Here is a 24,032-nt window from a genome sequence, read left to right as displayed (position 1 = left end):
CCCATTTACTTGCAGCTCTGTAAAAGTATAAGAGTAAATTGCACTCAGAAGGATATATGCTTATTTCATACTTACTGTCCAACCACTTGGAGTCGTATTTCAGAGTCCTCTTGAATTTATATTCCAAACGTTTAGCCGAAGTATTATACAGATCAGTGCGGAAAATAACCGTATCCGCCTTGGTGAACTCCGCATTGGTGCCGGAGTACTGTGGAGGAGCAATTTACAGCCTCAGTTAAGGTCCGAGAAAGTTTTGGTTTATGAGAGCAATTTGCTTACCAGGCCGGGCAGACCACCCGGATTGCCATTCTCCACATAAATAGCAGTTGAGTTGTCGAGGGGATCGTAGGGGCACTTGGCGATGCCCAGACCCACGCCAATCACATATTCCGAGCGCGGCAGGTGGGTTAGATTCGCCTTAAGGATGGAGAGATGGGTGAATAAGTGAAATGCTGGGCACAAAAGATTACCCTTCGAGTGTTTGACTTTAGTTTAGGTGCTTTATCTATGAACAGATGTCAAAGGCTGAATGAGCAACTGTTGATTGGCATCTAAAGTCAACTGTCGGTGGCAATCTTTTCATGGGCGACATGAATGGAAGCATATGCCATACGGCGTACGGCGTACGGCTTCCCAATCTGGCCAACTTACATAGATAACATAATCCTTGGGATTGTGGGCGTTGGTGCCGCACACATAGAGCCTATCCCCCTCGTCCATTGACTGGATGACACGCACATGGTTCTTGCAGTCGAAGATCTGCAAAAACACACACATATCGATTATAGAGACGAGGATACAGGAAAAACAAAAGAACGCTGGCCGGGTTGACAATGTAGTGGGTTGTTCTTTTCAATTTATGGTACGGCGAACGGCATCATCTGTTTTGCTCCCCAAACACAGCGAAATCGAAATAGTTTCGAGTGTGTTCCGTAATGCAGCAGCGAATTTGTGGCAGAAATGTGGACAAATTGCAATAGCACGCGTCGCTGCCGAAGCTAAATCAATTGGCAACAATGCAACGAAACGCTGCAGAAATTACTGCCTGCACCAGTGGCACACAGTCAGCTTTATGATGACTTAAGCAGGATGCCCATGTGGCCCCCATCTTGCTCACGTGTGTGTGTGTGTGTGCAACATGCAACATGCTGCTGCTGCTGCTGGTGGTGGTGCTGCTACTGCTTCTACTGTTCCTGCCACGAATAACTTGAAATTGATTTCGAATGAAAGGATTTGCTGTCACATTATAAACGAGTTGCAACAGAAGCGTCTGCCACATTGCCAGTCGATGGGATTTTCTTGGTTTTAAACTGCAATCGAGTTACTGAAATACCTCCACAGGGATGTGATTTATTTGAGAGTATATACATATGTAGAATACATAAAGTAGTTGCAGATGCACAAAGGAATTTAACAGGAGAAGGTAAAACAATTGTGGTTAAGATATTCGGAAAAGTTGTTATGAAATCAGTATAAAAAGGGGGTTTTATGAATGGAACAATTTGTGGAATTTCTCTTGGAAGTTTCGAATAAAAATATTATAATGAATGAGTGTCATATCTTAAATGACTTATTTTCTATACGTTTTTTACTCACCTGACTTTTTCCTTTGGAGACGCAGCTAACCACATCATCCCGTGTTGGCTCCAAGTTGATCACATCCCGCTGGAACGAAGAGTAAGCCCGGGATAAATTAGCTAAATATATACCAAATCAAATCGCGTGCACCTGGCAACCATTAACCATTAGGTTAAAAGCTCACGTGCCGTGGCTTCTATCAATTCAAAAATTCAATTTACTCAAAAAAGCCAAAATACAAAAATTGTATATTGCAAATGCTGAACGGGGGGAGGATGCTGCGTCTGCCTCATGCGGCATAAACTACAACTAGCGTTCGTCCGTGGCACCTTCAGAATGCTTTCAACTAAATTTATTTATAAATCACGTAATGTTACCCGAGCACACACGAAATATTTTCACGCACCAACCTCCATTGCTCCATTGCCGGCGCAGCCACCCACCCAGCCATCTTCACCAACGTGCTCCAAACCCAACCACCTAGCCACCCAGCCACCCAACCACCTATTCCCGCCCACTTGGGAGGCAGGCAGTCGCAGCAGAGCGTTCATATAAAACCAAAATCATGTATTATTTAGTTGAATTTGCATTTGGCGCATAAAGCAGCGGGAGCAGTGCTACGAGGAGCCGAGGCACCGGAGGAGGAACAGGTGCAGGAGTTGGGAGCAAACGAGGCACACGGGTACACTGAGACAAAAATGAGAACGTTTACGCCATGCAACATTTTTATATATGGACAAAATGACATATGGACTATATGAACATCTTTAATCCATTGTGCATATCAGAGTTAACAAATTGAAGTATTGGAGTTCAATCTCTCTATGGTTAGTTGAGCTTCCTAGCTCGTTCTTTTCCTCAGTGTAACTCCATGTGTATAGGCCAGAACCAAATGATGCCCACGGCGAATGTATTCGCACTTAACCGCATAAAATATATTGACGTATCCTGGCTGGCGAGCATGCTACAAGGAAATATAACCTCTTAGACTTTTACGATTCGGCCCGGAGATGCGTTTGCAGGGCTCAAAATGGAATGGTTTGGTTTGGTGTGGTGTGGAATAGAGGACGGGTCCTGTGAGGAGAACACCAAGTCAGGTGTGTGGTGCTCATAAAACAAACTTTTGCAAGTCATAAATTCATAAACAGCCCAAGACCGAGCCCAAGCTTGAGACCCAAGACACGGGGTAGCACTTCCTGTAATCGAATTGCCTCGCAAATGTTGTGGCAAGTTCGCGTATGTGGCGTGTCTCCCCAAAAATTTATATCTGGGCAACGCATAAACCTGAGCCTGCAGAACCGAACCAGTTCGGGGAATACGCCAGGAACATAATGTCCGGACAAGAGAGTGCATATTAAATATGCTTTTTGGTCCTTCTTTTTTTTTGTCGTGCTGGAAGTTTGGCGTGGGCGAAACCTTTGGGTTAACTAAAATAAACATTCTTTTTTTTTCAGCCGCTGCGCCGTGGGAATCGAAGATTTGTGGCTGTCGACGTCGTTGTTGCCATTTGAAGTGCGCCTAAAAGGCTGCTAAGCCGGTGTATTGTGCTGACAACGTTTAGATGGCGCTTTATGGCCACAAAAGGCTGCAAGAAGCTTAGCGGCCATTTGGAAACTATGGCAAACATATACACACACATATACAACAACACCCTGCCCAGTGGCAACGTGGCGTATAATGAATTTTTAACAATATGCCACAGAGCACCAACAGCAACGGCCGCAAGCAAAGTTGTTTAGCCCAAAAGCTTTTCACGATTTTTTCCCCCCTTACTGTCATCTAGATTTGTGGCCCGACTCTCGACAACCTGCCACATCCTCCTCCATTCCCATTGGTGACCTTTGGCGACGAAAGGACTTAGCCTAAAAGCGTGCTCCAGGATTATCATATTTAAGGCATTTAGCACAACCAGAGCCGAAGTCATGGCAGCCATACTTACATTACAATTGGATGAGGAGATATTCTGCAGGTTCACACGGAATACGCGATCCCTGGAATTAAGAAATATACAATTCATTGTAGTTCTGCTGCAGAAGGGCATTATTGAATTACAGCTAAGAGGATGGGTTTCTAACTAGAATTTGGTTAGTGATAGGTAATAGTTGGCAATCAATGTCTTTATTTATTTAGACATTTATGCCCAAAGTGGCAATCAAATGGTGTACTTGTCTATCAAAAATAAACCTAAATATTAATATTTTGTTTCAACTTTTGAAGTTCTATAGCATCTGTACTTACATGGCTCCCACATAGAGCGTATCTCGATCTTCGTTCATATGGAATGTACGATAGTACAGCTTGCCGCAGTTGAACTCCCGCACATGATCTGTAAAAGAAAACATTTTCGTTAAGTAAACTCAATATTTGCACAAGAAATTTTCCCTAAGTGAACCGAGTTCGCAGACGCCGGACACAGTGTCTAGATAGTGTCAACAAAGTTTCCATTCCCGCACAGAATGGCGGACAGTTTTGGCCACAGACAAACAGTAGCACGAAGCCCAGTCGGGCACCCCAAAGATACAGATACAGATATCCCATTTCAATCAAACGGCGTTTTTGTGCAAAAAATAAAAAGAAGAGAGAGCTTGAAAATGGTCCTGTTTATTTACATTGAAGTTTTCCGCGTGGCAAAGCAGAAAATAAGGAGGGTTTAGGACACGAAATGCCTTTCCAAAGCCCCCGGACAAACAAGAGCCATTAATTATAAGTATTGTATTATGTTAATTTCAGTGACGTCGCTTTGTCTGCAAATTGTTTGCCCAGCGGGATGATGTGTGCATGTGTGGTTACTATGTGGTTATATTGCTAAATGCTGAGCACACAATTCTTTAATTAAACTAATTTGTATTTGCCGCCTGTCACTCATCACTGCTTCAATATCATCAGCAATTAATTTTGCCGCCAAGGAGCTGCTGATGGGAATTATGAATTTGCAGTGGTGCGGGAAGCTGTGCCACACAAAAGTGTCAAATGTCGTTCAAGTAATATGGATGACCGAGGCATTATCCCCCTCAGCAGAAGCCGGACAATGGGCGAAAGTATGACAGAGGTCAGCAATGGAGCAAACAAAGGGCAGGGCATCCAAAACTCCAACTCAAATCCAAGCGCAACCAACCCAAACAAAACCCAAACTGGCATCCGATTTATGCTCATGCTCAACAATGGGATATGTAAATACGGAAAGGAAACCGAAGACCCCACCGGCAGAAATGTAGCTATTTTTGATTTCCGATTTCGAGAGAATATTTTTTTTTTGGGTAAATGGGGGGAAAACAAGGAGCAACCTATTGGCCAACTACAATAGAAGTGCGCACATACACACACACTTGCGCGTATCCTTGTTTGCATGCACATTTCGAATAGAATGTCCTTGCCAAACAGGAAGTCGACTTGTGTACGCTTGAAATGCTTTTGTACATATTTTTATTGTGAATGCCTGTCGAACTTTCCTGCTTTTTCTTCGAGTTTTCCCTTTGCCTTTTTTATTTTTTTGGCACAACCTTTTCAAAGTTTATTTTTTTCGCTCGTTCGCATCTTGAAGCGAGAAAAACTCACTCTTTAAGGCTTAGTAACAACGAACCGAATGAACTAATAAATAATTTGCATTTGAGCAACTTAATTGACCACATTGAGTCACATACATATATTCGATGTGGCCTTTGAGCCAGAAAACTATAAATGTTTCATGGAGTCTGCGGAAATGGTTAAATCTCAACGGCGCACAACGATTTGCGAAATTGTTTATGGCGGCCAATTGTCATCGGCAGCCAGTAAAAACATATTGCCACGATTTCATGACTGGATTAAGCCAATAAAAATATGGCAAATATTAACATAAAATTGATGGCACCAAGGGACGTGAACTCTAGCGAAACGAGGTCATTCAATCGGTTTTTGCGCTTTGTGGGACTGGGAAAAGAAAACCTTTCAAGTTGTTGGTAAAATTAAAATATATTCCTTTCGTCTTGAAAAGGAAACTTGATTTTTAAGATGTCCATTAACTTTACACTAAGTAGGTGATTTAAAAAATTTCGCCATATCTGTAAGTCTTCAATAGAAATTCCCCATCGTATGGGCTAAAGTTTACCCAGAGGCAACTGTAAGAATCCTTTTCAAATTTGACATTTAAGATGTGAACTTTATTTGCTTTTAATCCAAGTCCAATCAAAATCAAATTGCATTTACGAGCTGCCTTTGAGTGACGTAAAAAAAAAAACAACAAACGCCAAATTTTATATTCCCTTTTTTTTTTGGCTTGGCAATTTTCTTTTGGGATTTTCACTGGGCGAAGTGGAAGAGTGCTTATGTGTATGAGCATTTATGACTCCGCCATATATGTCAATAATTTTTATGCTCTTCATAAATATGCGTTTGCCTTTTACGAGCAACCCCACGTGGCAAAACGGAGCGCAAAGAGCCAAGATGAGGCAGTCAAATCAATTTCTGGCAGGGAGAAAATGTCATTTTCGAAAACGTTATTATCAAATCAAATGCGAGTGCTGGCCACGAGGGGCGGTCGAAGGGTTGGCAATGAGCATATTGTACATTTAATGTCGTGCCCCACCCACTCAAGCCGCCCATTTGACCGTGCCCCGGGCAGATGAAGGTACCACACACATATGTATATATACGCAAATATACACGACCATGTCAGTTGCAGGTGCACGGTCCCCGGCTGACATTTACCTTTGAAATGTTAAGGTATATTCCAAATTTGTCGCAAAAGATGACACACAGACTGGAACGTGTACTCAAGGCTTTCATGTCGAATCAATACCCTGCAGCTGCTTTTAGCTTCATCCAGCTGGCTATGCAAATGGCCTTTAAACTGGGAGAACCCAAAATTTCCTTTGATAATTCTCCGGTCTTTTGCAGCTAAACATTCCGTAGAAAGTCTAGACAATAAAGAGATTGCAAGGATGTGAAAAAGGGGGAGAGGGCAGACTAATCGGCAGAAATGGAAATAAAAAATAGAGAAAATGACTGCAGGTTACTTAGAATAAAAGAAAAATAGAGAAAACTTAGTTAAAAGCATACTTAAAAAATAAATATATTTTACTGCTTTTAATTTCCCTGCTTTGCATTGCCCAACCAGAATTTCCCTGTTGAAAATTCCCAGTTATTTCAGTGCTCTGCTAATTATGAGAAATTCACGTCGGCTCTAAGCACTCGAAAGCCGTCTAGACGTCTGCACCTGTGTTGCAAACTGAATGCGAAAAGGGCGTTGCGGGGCAGGGGCGTGGCTGAGAAAGCCAAAGAAGAATAGGAAGTGCATGGCAGGAGGGGGGTGGCAGTGAAGTGGAGTGTGGGGAGTAAGCCAAAATGCTTAGCCAAAGCGGTTACCATTTCATTTGCACAAGACAACACAATGGCCCCACAACCCAGAGGTGGTTGTCTCCCTTTGATTGTCTGTGTGTATAATTAAAACGCATATGCATGGTAAATACACTTATTGTCAGCACTGTAAGCCGTCTGAAATGCCCCGGGGCATCGGGATGCAGCTTTAATTCCACACTGCAGCCATGAATGAAATGCAGGGAAAATGTTTCAGACTGTAGAGGAAATTTTTGGGGGGCGGAGCGTTGTGCAAAACATTTTCAACTCAATTTAGTTCATTTTATGGCAGCAGCAATGCGCTGCGCAAGTTCATTTTGTTGCAAAATAGCGAAATGCAACAAAAAAAAAAAGGAAAAACCCGAAGAGCGCACTCATAAAAAAGCATCAAAAGAGCAGTCAAAACAGCACTAGACATCCCAGTAGCCCAGCATCCGAGTATCCTAGTTATATGGCCTGGACATCGCATCCAAAAGCTGCCAACAAAAACGCAACAAAATGCGGATGCGGTATTTGTTTCATTTTTGGTTAAAAACGAGGTGGTAGCAGAGGTAGTTGCTACCCAGTGCAACTTCATTTGATGGCTCATGTGTGAGTGCGCCACATAAACGCTTCAAATAGTTTTAAAACCCACACTTTTTATACCCTTGTACAGGGTATATATACAATGAAGTTTAATGAGCGAAAAAATGTGGACAGGTAAAAGAAAACAACTGAATATTATTATATTAGTGGATAGTTGCACAAATTATTGTAATCGAACACCAAGTCGTATGGCATATTAGATAAATCTTTTGTTTTTATTGATTGAAAATATCTGGCATTTCCGTTAAAAAAGTTTGGATTTCATTAAAGATATTTGAATGATCTGATTATATATGATTTATTATTTAAGTCCACAATTAGGTAAGAGTATTTACAGCTCTATTACACTTATCCCTTTTTACCCAGTTGGTATTCATTTAATTTTTTTCTTGTTTTGGCCACCTTTATGGGCAAATTGCCCAGCAACTAAAACATTCTGCGGCTCGCTTAATTTTCCATGATTTCACAGAGTCCAGAGCTGCACGTCTTGTTGCCACTTAAGTGCGCACAAAGCCGCAAGTTCCCTGCCATATGCAACATATTTTGGCCAGACAAAAGGGAATGCAAATTCTGGTCTTTAGCATGCTTAGCCTGAGTCAATTAGGCCAGCACAAATACGAACTAGCTCACATACATACATACAAACATACGCCACCAGGCAGGCAATGAATGAAAATTTAATTAAATTTCACCTTAAAATGATGGGCAAATTGAAATTAACGTTAAGCGAGTTATTTGCATCAATTTAAGGTGATTGAATTATGGCAAACGACAAAATCTGTGGCCTAACTGCATTTGCAGTTGATTGATTGCATTTGGCCCCGTTGCCTGTGCTAATTGCTTTTGCAACATTTTGCGACACTCGGCTATCGGCCACAGTTTTCCGCTTTCCTTTCCCGCTTTTCTTCTCTCTCTGTTCTCGGCGTTTCTCCATCGCCCTGCGAGCGATAAGCGCACTTCCTCAGCTGTAATCAGCAACGCCTACATTAAGTGGGTTCTATCAATCGGATGTTACATAACTATGCACATATTTGCCAAAGCACTGCGACAAAAAATGGCAACTTCCTGTTGGATTTTTGAGTGATTTGGGGTGCGCGAAAAAGTTCTTCATTTAGCTTATCTAAAAAACCCCTGCAAACACCCCTTAGTTACTCAAAAAGTAGCACTACTTGTACTTCTCGCACTTAACATTAAATATTAATAATTAGAGTCGAAACACTCGACTATAGAAAGTTTTTATTTCAGCTACTATTTCGAGAATGCCCCTTTCTCCAAGTGGACTTGGCAAACTTGTCCAAGGCGAAACGTGATTTTCCCTCCGTTCGTTCGCTGGCCAACTAAAACTTGGCCAAAAGGGTCCGCTTTAAACACACTTTTAATGATGTTGCCGCCGCCGCTTGTAGCTTCTCCTTTCGCAGGGAAGCAATATTAAGCCCCACTTGCAACTGGAGGTGTCGGGAGCTGCACTGCACTGCACTGCACTGTATTGCATTGAAATTCAATTTCGCGGCAAAGTTTCCATTGTGAGGCAGCTCCACGTTGCTCCGCCGTGCTGACGACATGCTTTGGGTGGTTCCCCGGTGCTCGGCTAGAATCCCGGCTCAAAGCCAGGTAAATCCCCACCCAACAACCCAACAGCCAACCGCCCGGCTCAACAGGAAAGGGGTGGGCTCCATTCGACCCGCTATGTGAACAGCTTTTGACATTGCCGTCATGATGAAGTGGAACGCACAGCTGAAGCCCCACCCTAGCTACTGGCTCTAAAAAAAAAAAAAAATACTAGAAGAAGGAAATATAAAAGCCGGGGGCAAGAACTCGGCTATCCCTTTATCGCTTTTGTCGTTTTAATGGGTCAGCAGTGTGTGCCTACAGCTTGACAAAGACCACGAGCGAGTGCGAAGCTCTTAAAGCTGTTGCATTTGGCCAGAAATCAGACAACGCGAAAGCCATTAATCCCAGGCTCCATCCACCATTTGTGGCAATAAAAACTAGATGCCAAGAGTTGAAAATAAATAAGAAATGACTGCTATAATTCTAAACTGTCTCACTTGGCCAAGTGCGCTGCGCTCAGTTTTATTTGCTGCACTTTTTGCGAGATGCAGTTTAGAGCAAATGAGTTCATTACTCCACTGGCTTTGTATATTTGATACGTATTTTAAGCATAAAGAAAACTATGGAAAGTATTGTTTAAAATGAAAGAATCTTAAGAGTTTCCAGTACTTACAAGCTTGTTAACACTGTATTAGTTAGTTAGTTGGCTGTAAATGCTTTGAACAACACTAAGTGCTGTGAAATGTGTGAATTTATCAGTCAGTTTCTATTTTTCCTACACTTTTTTTTTTGACTACAAAAACAATTCAACCTTTGGCTACCTGCCGGTCAAAAATGAGTCAATAATCAGGGGTTTGGCCTTAATAATGAAGTCGCAGCACCTTGTGCGTATCTTTGTAACTTTGTATCTTTGTATCTGTGTATCTTTTGCGAGAGAAAACAAAGGGGAAGAGCTATCCGGCAGATATAAATAGAATTTTTAGGGAACAGAGTGGTGGAAACATCTGTCAAACCGCTGAGTCAACCAATTGAAGTGGGCGAGGTGGCGACAGAGGACGGTGCGGCCATAGTGGCACTCACAAATGCCATGAAGAGGCATAAATTTAGTACTACCCTAAAATAAAGTGCAATTAATTTCATTTAAATCAATGAAAATAGTGCTTTTTCATTTACAGACGGGCAAAAGAAGAAAAAAAAACATGCAATAAATATTCCGCATCAACGGGGGAATTTATAGTTGACATTTTAGAGTTTTGTTGTTAGTCAGTTCGGTGGTGGCTTTTGTGGTTTAACTACCTTAATTTATGGCCCGCCGATCGGTTTATATACAGTGCATCTGGTGCAACCTTCGAACTTTGTGGCTCCTTCTGCATGTTTTTCGGACTTATCCCATATAGATGATTTTGCTATATAGCTCCCGGAAAAGTATGCGCAAGCAGCTTGAACGATTCCCTAATCGTCTCACGTTCTCCTTTAGGGCAAGTGCTTAGCTATTGAGTTTACAGCGCCGCATGCGGCAAGGACCAAAAACTTGTTGTCGGCACGTGAAGTTTTATGCTGCACTTATGGCTTATAGTTAAAGATATAGTGGAGACAAGGGGGCCCCGGCATGCCAGGCATTCCGGAACGTGGACTATTAGAAAATGTTTACTGGTCTTGACCCGATTGCTGTTGTTGTTGTTGTTTAGCCAGGCCAGCCCGGCTAAATGAGATTTAAATTTTTTATACAACATTTTCAGCGTTCTTGATGGCTTTTTGCTGTTCTCTAGCCACATTCAATGGATGCTGGGGAACTTTTCAATCAACCGCACGATGATAAATTAATGCTGCCCAAAATTATTAGGCAAAATCCAACAAGCTCAGAGGTAGAGAAGTGAATAACCTGTTTGTGGCCGCTCGTAGATGAATTTTAAATACTTTTAGGCCTTAATGACTCAATAAAGGTGGCCAGGTCTATGAAACAGAGGAAAATCAAGGTAGATTGAACATTTAAATGGTAAAGCATTCACATTCTTTTGAGGGGAGGGGGTGGGAATTAAGGGAACCCAGTCAATTATATATCATTCAGGATTTATCTCTGTGGATTATGGGGCTGCATATGGTTAAAATATGATTACATTATTGGTATTTGTTTAAACATGAAATATGCATATGAATAGCAACAATTCACAATTGCGCAGACCAGCAATATTCACTATGAATGCACCGCATTAATATGCAAATTATAAAAAACAACAACAATAACAATGCTCCGAGCCAGAAATGGAAAATGGCCCAAACCGAAACGAAAAAAATATAGTTGCAATTGAAATCGAACCAAACGAGATAAATAATAAAGGCACAAAGAACATGTGCGAATATTATGGCAAATAAATTACAAATTTGTTGTTGCCTGAAAGATTGAAAAATAATATTGGCCGCAGTTAAAAAACGGGAAAAGGCTGTCTTATTCGTGTAAGCCGACGATTTAAGTACCCTGTACCAAATATAAGTAATGCTAATCAATTTTAATGCTTAAATTACGATCAAGTTTTAAAATAGCGTTTTATAATAATAATATTTGCATTTTTAAGTTTTCAAGTGTATTGAACATTAACATGCATTTCCCATAGTTTTTACGAATAAATGTACATAGATGTAAGAGATTTTGTTAACATTTTTTTTTTAATTTTTAAAGCCCCCCGAGAAAGGCGCACAAAAAGTGAAAATTTATTTAACAAGTGTGTTTTAATCCGTGTTCCCGCCCCTTTTTATCCCGTTAGTTGGCTAGTTACCTGCGCCGTGTTTCCCGTAATTGTTGTTTCCCTGATCGTTTCCAGTGCAACAGGGACGCTCGTAGTAGAAGTTCCAGGTGTTCTCGTAGTCCGCAGCCGTCTCGCTCACACTGCTGCAGAGGAGTAGCAGGAGTGCGAGGAGTGGCGTTAGCTGTAGGAGCGGCATTGCGAGGGCGGTGCAAGCGAGAGAGGTGGACGAAGGGGGGTGCGAAAGCGACCCCACAACCTCAATTGGATTAAAGTGCAAGAGCGAGCGAGAGGCGGTTGCTTGTTGATTTTACCGTTTGATGAATAAAAACCGGCACGTTTTTTCCCACGAATAACTGTTAACACATTTAACTTGTATTATTTTTACACACTTTTGCGGCAATTGCAATGGAATTGATTTCACTGGCAAATGGATTTTAAAATAAACTTCTTTCCTCGGGCGATTTATAGCACCCCTCTGCAATTTTTTTCTCCTTTTATATATATGTACATATATGTTTTTTTTTTGGACCCGCAGTCGTAGTGCCAATTTCGTTTCGGATTAATTATGTATGCGTTGCAGGCGCATAAAGGCGTAATGCATTTTACACAGTTCTGTGTTCAATTCGGTTTTCAATTCGATTTCAACGCATTTAGCCATCGGAAAGCATGTGCGATATGAAGATAAAGGCAAAAGGAAAATTTAAACTGGTTTATTACATGCCCACGCATTGGAAAAACAAAAAAAAGAAACAATATTGGGAAACAATGAAAATTCCTCTACTCTGAAGGGGTGGGAAAGAGACAAGAAAGGTGAACGAGCGCGTTTCTTAAAGTTTAAACAATTTACAAGGCACTGCCTCAATAAATAAATGATTAATCTGCAAATATTTCCTTGCTTTCAGTTTAAAATTTGCCCTTAACCAGCACACGCACACACACTTGCTCACGCACTCACACACACACACACACATACGCAACAACAAAGCCAGAGATACACACTTGAGTTGTTGTTGTTGGGAGTTTCGGTTTATTGGAATTTCGAAAATCGAACTCCGAATTGAATGAACTGCAAAACGCCAATTAGATAGTTGCGATCCTAATGCATTTTAGATATTTTACCGATGCGAAACAAGTTCCGCCACAAAACTGAACACTTGTAAAATGCCCAAGAAACTCGAGCGGAAACACCAAACACAAAAGAAGAACCGACAACAAGTAGAATCGAGAAGAACAACAACAACGCACGATCGCTCCGATCGCGCAGTTGTGAGAAAGGCACTAGCGCGTTTAAGTCGCGTGACTATCGCAGTCACTGTTTTGTTTTGTTTTGTATTTGGTATATACCAACAATGGTGATCGTGTTTGAAAATAATACTTAAAATATATCTAATTTCACTTTAAAGTTATTTTCATACCTTAAATGCTTGAGAACACAATAAGAAAAGGGATATAAATGTGTTTTAGTTTTTCGTTTGGTAAACTTTTAGAAATGATTTCTTATTTTCGTCTTATTATATTTAAAATAATGTTTTCTTGGACATATCCAAGCCGATTTTAACCATTTGTTAAATTCCTCTGAAAAAAAGGTCAAAACTGTTGACACAAAACTTTGTTTAATATTCGTGGAGCGTCGTGGATTTTCATTTGTCGAAATAATCCTTGCCACAAAATGCCGTTGCAGAATGGCGGTATTCAATTTTCGTACTCCACCGTGCGGAAGCGGCAAAGTGATTTTTAGCAAGGACAACAAGGACAACGACAATTTTGGCAATAGGCAAACATTTGCCAAGCCAGACACACAAAACGGGCGGCAGGATGGATGGATGGGTGGATGGATGGCAGGTATGCAGACGAATCCTTGCATTTAGCAGCCTCGAGCGGCAATTAAACGCAGTTTGCTAGTGTCTCTGGCATTTGAGTGTCTGCTTGGCAAAATATTTAATTAAAAAGCAAGTCGGTTATGTTTTCGCATCTCCTTGATATTTTCTATTGTACGGGCGCCACCTGTGCGTGCTTTCGTTTCCGTCAGGGGCGTAGTTTATTCATTTATGCAGCTGAGATGGTAATGATGATTGTTTGGTGCACTGATCAGCACAGGTAGTACGTGCTCATCAAAAAATAAAATAAGAAACATATAATATAGTAACAACGTCTCCAACTAAAATTTAATAATCAAAAGTTTTGATCGCAATTGGCTAACCCCCGCAAGAAATCCTTGCCCACGCCCCTGGTTGATTGTCTGCCTGGCCTTTTCTCTCTGTTTGCCTGCTAATGAGTTTTCGCAGAATCACCACACTAGTCGTCCCCCTCGCACCCGACCGTGCGACCAAAGGAGCACTTGCATCATGATACTGTTGAAAATTTTTGACACATGTTCACTCACTCTATCCCCCTATTTCACTCCCTCTCTCCCTCTCTTCCTAGCCCGCATTGTTGTTGCCGCTTTGTAGTTGCTTTGATGTTGGGTGCCATTTTTGGGTTTTTTCCCTTTTTCGGGGGATAGCCTTTCAAGTGCAGCAGCGACAACGTCGCCATTGTCATTTGTTTTCGCAAACGTTTCTTTCACACAATGTCAACTTTCAACAAAGGACTTTAATTAAGTCCTTAATGACAGCTTAATTTAGCGCACTTTGCACAGCGCGTATGCCCCAACACGTACACAAACAAAGGCACAACGCACACACACACGTAGCACATACTCACACACATGTTTGTGTGTGAAAGGGATGGGGTGTGTTGTGCTCAGTTCTTTCGCTTTCTTCTTCTCTTGATCCTTCAGTTGCGGTCAATTAAATAATAATTTCAAAATCTAAAAAGGACATGTCATTCCTTAAGAAGTCATGCAACAATTTAAAGGACGAAAAGGAAAATTCAAGTGAAATAGTTGCCAATCAACCTTCGTATAAACATAAAAACGAGCATTCTTTTTGCTTATTATTTTGTGATGCAATTTATTACTTAATACTAGTATGTTCAAGGGGAGGGTGGAGAAAGGGGGGCTGACAGCGTGGGAGAGTGCCTAAATAGCATTTTGATTATGCCAAATAATACATGGAACTTGTCTCGCCAAACATTGTTGGTCGCTCAACTTGTCAGCGGCCGGCAACTTTCATGCATTATATAAAAAGTTGGCCAAATAACCAGCAGCGAACCACACCAACACACTGACAGACAACCACACACACACACACATACACAGCTTGGGGAAGCGATAAAAACCATTTGTTGTGAATGTCCTGTTTTGTTATTTGTTGTTCTGCTGCTTGTCCTTTGTTGTGTTGTTGTCGTCCCAAGTTGGCTTACTCAAGTTACTTACAAAGATTTCAATGCACTTTCTTCCTACCAACTTGTTCGCGCAGAAAGCCAAAAAGCCAAAAGAAAAATAAAAACTGGACTGACCAACAAGAGCAGCAACAACAACTACAGTGAAATAAGCCTATGGAAGATTTGGTTCTACTAGGAAAAAGTAATTTACTTTTGTAATCTAAAGTTTATAAGATAAGTTTAGAATATAAGTACTTAAAAGAATCTCTTTGAAAGTATGGAACATTTAAGGAAATGAGTTTTATTTCCGGCAAAAACTATAATTTTGCGTTCTTTTGGAATTCTGTGCTTGATTTTATAAATGTTATGAATATGTTTTTTTGTCCTAAAATTTATATAAATTCACAGATATAATTGCAACTAAGAACGGTATTTTGTTTCAAGCATTGAGGGACTGCTTTAATTAACTTAATAAGTTCTCCCAACTATCAAGGTGCTCTTGCCAAAAAAGCAAACAGGTTCCTGTTACCGTGTGTTGACTGTACAGAGGCAGTGGCATCGGCGACGAACAAGAACAAGAACGATTTGACTTCTGGAAACTGTCAGAGCAAGCAAATGGCACTAAATATTAAGTTTGCCGTTGGAACTTGACCAGAAAAAGTAAACTACGAGGAAAACTTGGCCGGCCAGAACTAATGAAAGCTTTCTGCAAGTGTGAGGCGTGATGGTGTGCGTGTGTGTGTGTGTGTGTGTGCGGTCTAAAAGTTTTTGCCTTTTGGCTCGACCACAGAATTTCTCATGAGTTGGCGCTGCGGCTGCGGCTGCACTTGTTTCAAGTTCAATTAATTTTAAGTGCGGCAGCAATTGTGTTGCACATTGTTGTGCCTCCACTCGTTTGTTTACAACGACTCTGCACTCGGTGTGTGTTTTGCCTGCCTTTGGGCCAAGCTCTGCAGTTTTTGCCTTTTTACGCCATTCGGATTCAACTTTGGCCTGACATGCAATGTCAGCGCCTGTGTTTATGCTATAAATAATGCAGCATATTTTGCATAATGACAAGTTATCGCACACAAAACATAATTGCATGTATTCGTATTGCAGACATTATGACGTCACCTTAACGATGGCGGACAAGCTTTTCCTTTTACCCTACTTGACCTCAAATGTATCTGCAAGTTGCAGACTTCGTATCTGTAAGATGTATTAGGCCTACTGTAAGGACGAACTTGAAAGTAGCGATAAGGAGTAGCATTCATTGATAATTCTTTATATATTTATATTGAAATAATGCATAGATGGTGACCATATTGTGACCACGATTAGATTGACTAAACTTAAGCGTAGATCCCACAGATCAGATCACCTGCCTTCCAAGTGGGTGTCGCAGAAGTCAGCTGGGATTTTCCGGGATTAGTGTCACATCAAACAGACAGATTGCGGCAAAATGCAGCAACAAGAATTGCAGAACAAGTGCAGAAAGAGCCAGATAAACAAATCTTGTCTAGCCGGAGAGGGCCACAGTGATTGAGGGAGTGGGTACCAGTGGCGATAGTACTACCAGGATGGAGGACAACGACGAGGATAAGAGCCAGAGCCAGAGCCAGAGACAGAGACAGACTTCAGACTAGTCAGGAAGTTGGCTTGGCAGCTTCAGAGTCTAACTCGTCGGCAAACAAAACTTGCCGGCAGTTTTTGCTCCTCCGCCGCTCGTTTTGTCTCCCTTCCATGTGCATAATTAAAAAAGCATTTTGGTCGCCAGCGAGACGGGGTTCAACTACTTTCGGATTTATATTGTGTCACTCAATGCGACTGCGAAATGCGAATGCAAATGCGAATGCAGCAGACGGTGCAGAATTCGTTGCATTTTGAATTGGGGGGAAAACAAAGCGGCAAGCCTTTTGATCGCGTGCAACAGACTAGAAGAAGTGCCTGCCGAACTGGGGACAAAATTAAGCACTTTAAAGTGTGGCCACACCTACACTTTGACCCCCACAACTTTCTACTCAACGAATGCACAAAGAGAAAAACTTAATCGAAATATATTACTACTGGCAATCAAGTTAATAAATGCAAAACTTCCATTATATTAAACGTTCTATTGGCATGTGTAAACACTTTGATGGCCCAAAAAGAAAGCAACTACTTCTGGTTAATTTTCCAAGTGCTCTGCGATGTCAGCTGCCATTTGTTTAAAGGCTTAAAAGGTTTAAAAGGCTTAAAAAAGGTGGATAATTTTATCGCTTAGCTACGGTGAGACCGCAGCAAAGCTGAGTTTTCTGATGGGTCAGAAGCCGCAGCTCCAAGCCGCATGTCAGCAAAGTCTGGGAAAATCCGGCTCGAAGTTTTCCCCCGCACCGCAACGCACTCGCTGTCAACTCTTTTGGCCCAGAGTTTTCCACCGCCCTTTCTCTTTGGCGACATCAGGTGCAGAACCACACAACAATTAACAGACTTTTGGATGGGGAAACCGGCTTTTGATTCGGCTGGAGCAGATTGCAGCCCCCGCCCATCGGAGGAGAGGCACTGGAGTCACAGGAGGCATAAATCGGCTCGTCGAGGAGAAATTTTAATTCCAGCTGTCAGTTGGAAACATCACAAAGCCCTGTCCTGTCGATGCCACATCGAGTTGCACGAGTATGGGAGCTTCGCTTCAGTTATGGCAACATTTTTCCGATTGCCACTCGTTAGTCATTGGAGGCTTTCTGATTTTTTTCCAGCCATTTCGGCTGACCTCAGGAAAATGCTTGGCAAATGTGCTTGTCAGAACTGAATCGGGATAATTGAATTTCAAAAGTTGCAACTGCTGTGGGGCAGAAAGGCGAAACAAGAGCATGGCGCAACAACGACAACAACAACTGGAAAATGTCAGTTTAATAATTTATCAATGTCGCAAGTTTATTGAAATAGATTTCCGCCCTTGTGAGACATTTGCATTTCCTGTTTCCGCTGAGCCATTGTTGTTCATGTTTGCCTGGATTGCATGTGCAGTAGTTGCATTTATGCAAATATATTCGAAATACATATTCCAGCATGCATACTTAAGTTTATTACATTTTCCGTGCACCGAACAAAATTTATGTTTTGCCAACACTTGGAGCTAATAAAATAGAAATACCGAATTGAATGTGGCTTAGTTTTTTTTTACTGTGCAGTTAACCCAAGTCCGATCCCTAATTGATTGAGATGCATCTACCATTTCTGCACTTCATTTTCATTATGTCAGATTAGAGCAAAAGTTAAACATTCCCAGCTACGAGCTGCACATTTGTATTAGCCAAGAATTGAGTTTAGTTTTGCATATTTGAGATGCTCTCAACTAGATAACTGACCGTTGTCTGCCCCCCACATCCCCCACCTCATTAAGAGAAAAAGTCGGAAAATTATGGAAAAGACTTTGCATACATTTGTGGTGGATGGGGGATAGGGGGCATGGCGCTTCCTTTCAGTCTTGCCATTATTAATTGCACAAACACAAATACTAAGTGCAAACAGGCACTGATTCAGACCCAGAGGACTTCCTTCAGCGTTTGTTATTGTTGCCGCCAGACTGAATGCCATGCCACGCCCCCTCGTCTGATTGCGCCTTTGAACAAACAAAGGATTGCTCCTTTGTTGCCATTAAGTAAGTAGGCTTACTAAGTTGCAGCCGCTGCCATCTCGCCATCTCGCCATTTCTGCCATTTGGCTCTTTTGTTCAAAATTAAGCGCATTAGAATTGGTTCGATGCGAAGGTGGGATTTTGGCTGCCAAAGACAAGGAGCGCACTTTCAGCCCCAAGTGCAGTCGGCATTCGATCTTGAATGGAATAGAAAACATCTAATCCTACATTTTTGTAGACACTTTGATCCTGCTCAACTTGAAATTGTTAAACAATATTAACAACAATCGTGGCAAACAATATTTTTAATAAGATGGTTAGGAATTATATTGAATAGCCAATGCTTTTATAATACTTCCTGATCTGATTTTTAATAACACACATTTAAAGATAAGCCCTAGTAATCGTGCCATGCATGATGCACTTTATACCATCAAAGGTTAAAAATGCAATTTTAAACGATGTTGCGTGCCTCAAGTGGCTGTACTGCTCGACACTACTGCTTGCCACTGCAAAGTCAAGTGCAAATAAGCAAGTGGATGGCGGTGAAAACTGGGGTGATGGGGGGAAATGTGCTGCACGTTAAGTATTATCAATTTACAGCTAGCATCGCCTGATTGCCGAACAGCACACAAAAGGTGGAGCGGCAAGGCAAGGCAAGGTGCAACCTGAATCGAAAATGGAACTCAACTCCCTGCGAAGGACACACTTGGTCCAATTGGCCACTTGAGCTGCCGTTTGCCAGGATCTTTTTTCCGGCTCATTGCATTCGCATATATGTACGTATCTATACGTTTAACGTCTGTTTGCTCAGTTGTTTGGCTGTGTGTGTGCTGTGCATTTTTCATATAATTCCAGCTTCCAAAAAGGAAAGAGAAAAACTATATAATAATAAAACTATAATTAATAAAATTATGCAAATAAATGAAGCAAGCATTATATATTATAGATTTATTTTGTGCATATTATATTATTCAAGAAAAGTATAAGTGCTTTAAAAATGTTGAATGGAACTGGCTATAGCTTTAAAACTTGTTGAAGATAGTATGTATATAATATATTGATATCCTGTATATTATAGTTTTCTAAGTATTTTATAATGTTCGCATTAGGAGGAGCTCCATTGTGCCATTGTTCGCTGTGCACAAGTGCCGAGCTTTGAAGTTGAAGTTCGAGACCGGGTTTTTGGCTTTTCCTTTTCCGGCTGGCAAGGCCACTTGGGAGCGTATATCCACATGCCACATGCAATTGACGTGCTAAGTAACTGTGTCTATGCCACCCAGCTGACACCCCCCTCTTATCCTTATGTATCCCTATATCCTCTACGTGTCTCTGGCTCATTTGCCTTCGCTCTCGTAGCTCCTCTAATTTTGCAAAGCTATAGTACACGCTTCTTTCCTTTTTCGGATGTCTCTCAAACGAAAAGACATATGCACTTGTCGGCCGTATCTGTATCTGTATCTGTGTGTTGTTTGCTTTGGTGTTGATTCCCAAAAGTATTTTGTATTTTCCATTGTTGTTGGCTTGTTCTTGCCTAACAATTTCCATCAAACTGTCTGTGTCCCTGTCCCCGTTTTCCGCTCACCCCGCATTTTCACCATTTTCCCCCTCCCAAGTGGCTTTCTATAGCCTTTGTTTATTTGGAGTATTTGTTGCCAGTGGAAAACCTTTTTTTTGGGGGGAAGGAGCACACTGCTGCTTTAGTTTTAGAATGCTTAAAAGGAGAAATGTGTCCTGCATGAAGAATTTGATTGCAAGGCATTTTTCCGAACATGTATCTATGGGATTTATGCGCTATTTTGCAATATTTTAAGGCCACAATCAGGAATCACTGTCGAACTGAGTAAATTCAGAAAGAAGTTGCTACAAGTTAAATTTAAAATTGCTTTTAAATCCTTTTTGCATGGGAACTTATATAGAACAATGCATATAGCCGTTGATTATCAACTATGAATAATTATGAACCGGCAATGAGGAGAAACCAAAATCAAAATAATTATTATTTCGGCCTGGCCTGGAGCATTTCCAAAGTTCAAATTGAAATCCAGCTGGGCTCGCTTTGAAGTGCAAGGGCAAAAGCCTGAGGAGCTGGGAAAAACTTTTCACTCGCTCGTTTCTACCGGAAATTTCAGGCCTTCGGGCGTAGCTCAAATGACTCATTAAATTCTTGTTTTTTTTATTTCTCTCTTTCAGGCGTAAAAATTACGAAACACTTTTCTCTATGCAAAAATTTTCACTTTATTTCGCTTTCAATTTATTTCCTTACACGGGACAGATGCCAGCGACAATTTAAAGGACTGTGGGCACCGGAAAAGCCGGTGGGGGGGTTGGAAAAAGCAGTGGGGAGGGATTGGGGGGGTTTAGGGGTTATGGTGGTCCAGGCACTCCGTGCCATAATAAAACGCTCACTAACACAATTAAACGGGCTTTGCCGGGGTAAAAATGAATGTTAAGCAAACATGACAAGGCTTTTAAGTTTATGGAGCTACCCACCAAAGAGCCCGACCATTTCCATCTGTGGGGTAGACTAACATGCTCTCGTTTTTCCCGGGGAAAACTGCTGCACTTACTGTCACTTTTCATATGCAAAGCGCAGAACGTCTGCCGTTAATTTAATAACATGTAACATTTTGCCAGGATCAGGTCCTCAGTTGGTCTACAAAGTGCCCAATTAGGGGGCGGAGTTTGGGGCTGTGTGGCTTGATGTTTTAGCCCCAGACTGGTTTAGAGACCCCAATCCCCCCGCACCGCACCCTGTTACGCCCTCCTTTACAGTCACTGCATTTTGCAATAAATATCCAAAATTGCAATTGCCAAACACACACACACACACATACACGGAAACGAACGATTTGGCAAGCATTTTTGGCTTTTGCGGAAGTACGGCGAAAAATCGTTGACAAGCGACAAAACACTTGACAGCGTCAGCAGAGCCAAAAAAAAAGGTGGAAAATTTGGGAAAAGGTGGGCTAGAAAATGCCAACAACAAATAGAATCACAGCTTCCAGCAGCAGAAACTCCAAAAGAAGTTAAATCGAAACAAAAGATAAACACGCAAGCAAACTTTTCGCTGATCAAAACTTGAATACCCCAGCAACGGGGATTTATGGTTTATGTTTTGAAGATTCTTTATAAACTAAGAGAAAGTTGGCTCAACTGGGTGAAAAATATTGTTTTAGAAATTAGTACGTTCTTTTTTTAGGCACCTCGAAAAAGGAAAAGCTTCATATGAGTTGTGAGTTACCTGTCATAATAGGTTCTTGCATTTTGTAGATACTAGTTATCATGCTTTATTTCATGTATGTATTTTATATATAGTTTCTTGTTTTTACCATTTTCTAACATAGCCTAACATGCCCGATATGCGACAGGGTATCGACACGTTCGAAATTTTGTGGTGCAAGCAAAGCCGAGTGCAAAAAGTGGTAAAAGCCGGACCGATGGCAAAAATAAAAAGCAAACAACAAAAATGTGTAAATGTGCAATCAAATGAAAGAAAACCAATAATCGAAAAATGCCAATGCAGCGTACACACACACAGAGCGAAAAAAAAAAAAAAAACGCTGAGGAGAAGGAGCGGATAGCCTGGGAATTATTGGCTCAGGTGGAGGAGGGGCACAGGTAACTGAGGGGGGGCTGGCAGTGGAAAATGCACTAAATAAAACATGAAATTGCGAAAAATTCGACCATGTGAGCGGCACAAGGATGTCAGGTGCCAGCACACCCCATCGCAACCCACCGATTTCCCGCTCTCAATCTTGCTAGCCAAGAATTTGCAGCTATAAATTGTTGTCGCAAAATAAACAGAAAGAAAAAAAAATAAAAAAAAGGGAGTCGGCAAGTGTATGGAAGACTTCCTCCCGGGAATAATTGTGCACACAATAAATCAACTTGAGCAGCGGCAAATGGCGAACAAAAGGATTTTTTCAATTTGCTAACGAAACATCAGAGCAGAGCGCGCACAAAATAAATGATAATAGCCCGGCCAACTATTGTTGGCCAAGTGTTTTTGCGACAGCGGAAGCCGCCGCAAGCCAAAATGTCAAAATACTAAATATTAATCATCATTATTTCAATCAACATTTATTAACATGGACTTTGCATTAGCACATAATGTATTTCTGACCTTTTGTCATTCCAGAGGGTTAGATCCCCCTTGCCCCACCATCAACCCACAGTGCACAGACCACATTTTCAATTTTGCCACAAGGGTCAGCAGTAAAAGGAGCCAACTTGGAGTCACAAAGGCCAGGGATCCATTCGTTTGTCTTTGCGGTCTGCCCATGTGCGTGTGTGTATCTGTGTGTGTGTTGCCCCTTGGCACTTGTTTGTCAGCCCACTACCCCAACCCTTAAGCCATAGCCATCCAACCCAAAATGCCCCACACTCCACGCCAGTCATTTCAAACTCGATTTCAGTCATTTGTCTTTTGTCATATTAATAATTCCCTTTTATTATTGCCGCCATGATAATAAGCTGTCTGCTATGACCGCCCCATCATCCCGAAACATTTTCCATTATCCAGCGACTTTTATAATTTCCCATCGCAGCAGCAAAAAGGTGTGCGCGTTCACCTTTTTTGCTCCGCTCATTAATAATAATATAAGGGAAATGGCTGGGGGATGCGTATACCCTTGCCCAATTGGGAGATGTTCGAGTGCTGCATTGTCCACTGAAACAAAACTCTGGGTACCCTTCCTACTCTGAGAACAAAACGGTTGTAAAGCTTAATGCCATGCTTTCTAATCGTTAAGCAAAATTAATTTAATCTTTCATAATTTTCTTTTACCACAGCCAAATGTGCCATCATTAATCAGCTGGTGTAATTAATGCGAAATCACCTTTTTTCGCGCAGTGCATGGCCCTTCGCTTGCTCTCTTTAAGTCATTAATTTTCATCTGTGTGCATCCCTCTTTTTGCAGGCAAATAATCTTAAGTATTTGCCCGTTGCGGTTCGCCTTGTAATAGATCATTAATAAGGAGTAAAAAATTCCACAAATGCGCTGGCAAAGTAATATTAATGCAGTCAAGTGAGTTATTTACTAATTTGATAGATAACCGCAAAACTTCTGAACGAAAGAAGCGCTCACAACTTTTAACATCACATTTCATTGTTCAGTTTCCCGTGCGGATGTTTTTGGCTCTAAGTTGTGAATTGTGAGTTTGGCACAAAGGTGTAGAACTTCAAGTTGTCAGCTTGTTAGGGCGAGTTTCTAAGCCTTTGCTTTTGGCTAAGACAAAAAGTGCTGGCTGGTGAAAATTCACACAAAATGCAAAAGTTGAGAGTTCAGAGCAAGGAGTGTGCGAGTGTGTGTGCTTGTGATTCGATTAGCTTTGGGGTTAAAACAAGTTGGCTCCATTCAAATCAAAACCAAAAA

The 24,032-nt window shown here is 41.4% G+C and overlaps 1 protein-coding gene across 5 annotated transcripts in view; it reads right to left on the bottom strand.

Moving 5' to 3' along the window:
• LOC117135944 (semaphorin-2A) overlaps positions 1-24,032 on the bottom strand; it is a 29,035-nt gene that overhangs the window by 3,639 nt on the left and 1,364 nt on the right. The window contains exons 1-8 of one of the 5 annotated variants that reach the window (XM_033296529.1): positions 12,912-13,020; positions 11,823-12,145; positions 3,817-3,904; positions 3,518-3,569; positions 1,597-1,665; positions 652-759; positions 280-417; positions 76-208 (exon numbers count right to left, since the gene is read on the bottom strand). In XM_033296529.1, the coding sequence (XP_033152420.1) occupies positions 76-208; positions 280-417; positions 652-759; positions 1,597-1,665; positions 3,518-3,569; positions 3,817-3,904; positions 11,823-11,988 (754 nt within the window). In that variant the 5' untranslated portion in view covers positions 11,989-12,145; positions 12,912-13,020. Of the gene's footprint in view, positions 1-75; positions 209-279; positions 418-651; positions 760-1,596; positions 1,666-3,517; positions 3,570-3,816; positions 3,905-11,822; positions 12,284-12,911; positions 13,021-24,032 lie in introns of those variants that run through there. The other 4 variants (XM_033296528.1, XM_033296526.1, XM_033296527.1 and 1 more) reach the window with 4 other exon arrangements.

The sequence above is a fragment of the Drosophila mauritiana genome, chromosome 2R (genome assembly GCF_004382145.1).
Source record: "Drosophila mauritiana strain mau12 chromosome 2R, ASM438214v1, whole genome shotgun sequence".
NCBI lineage: Eukaryota > Metazoa > Arthropoda > Insecta > Diptera > Drosophilidae > Drosophila > Drosophila mauritiana.
This window is presented reverse-complemented; position numbering and strand designations above follow the sequence as displayed.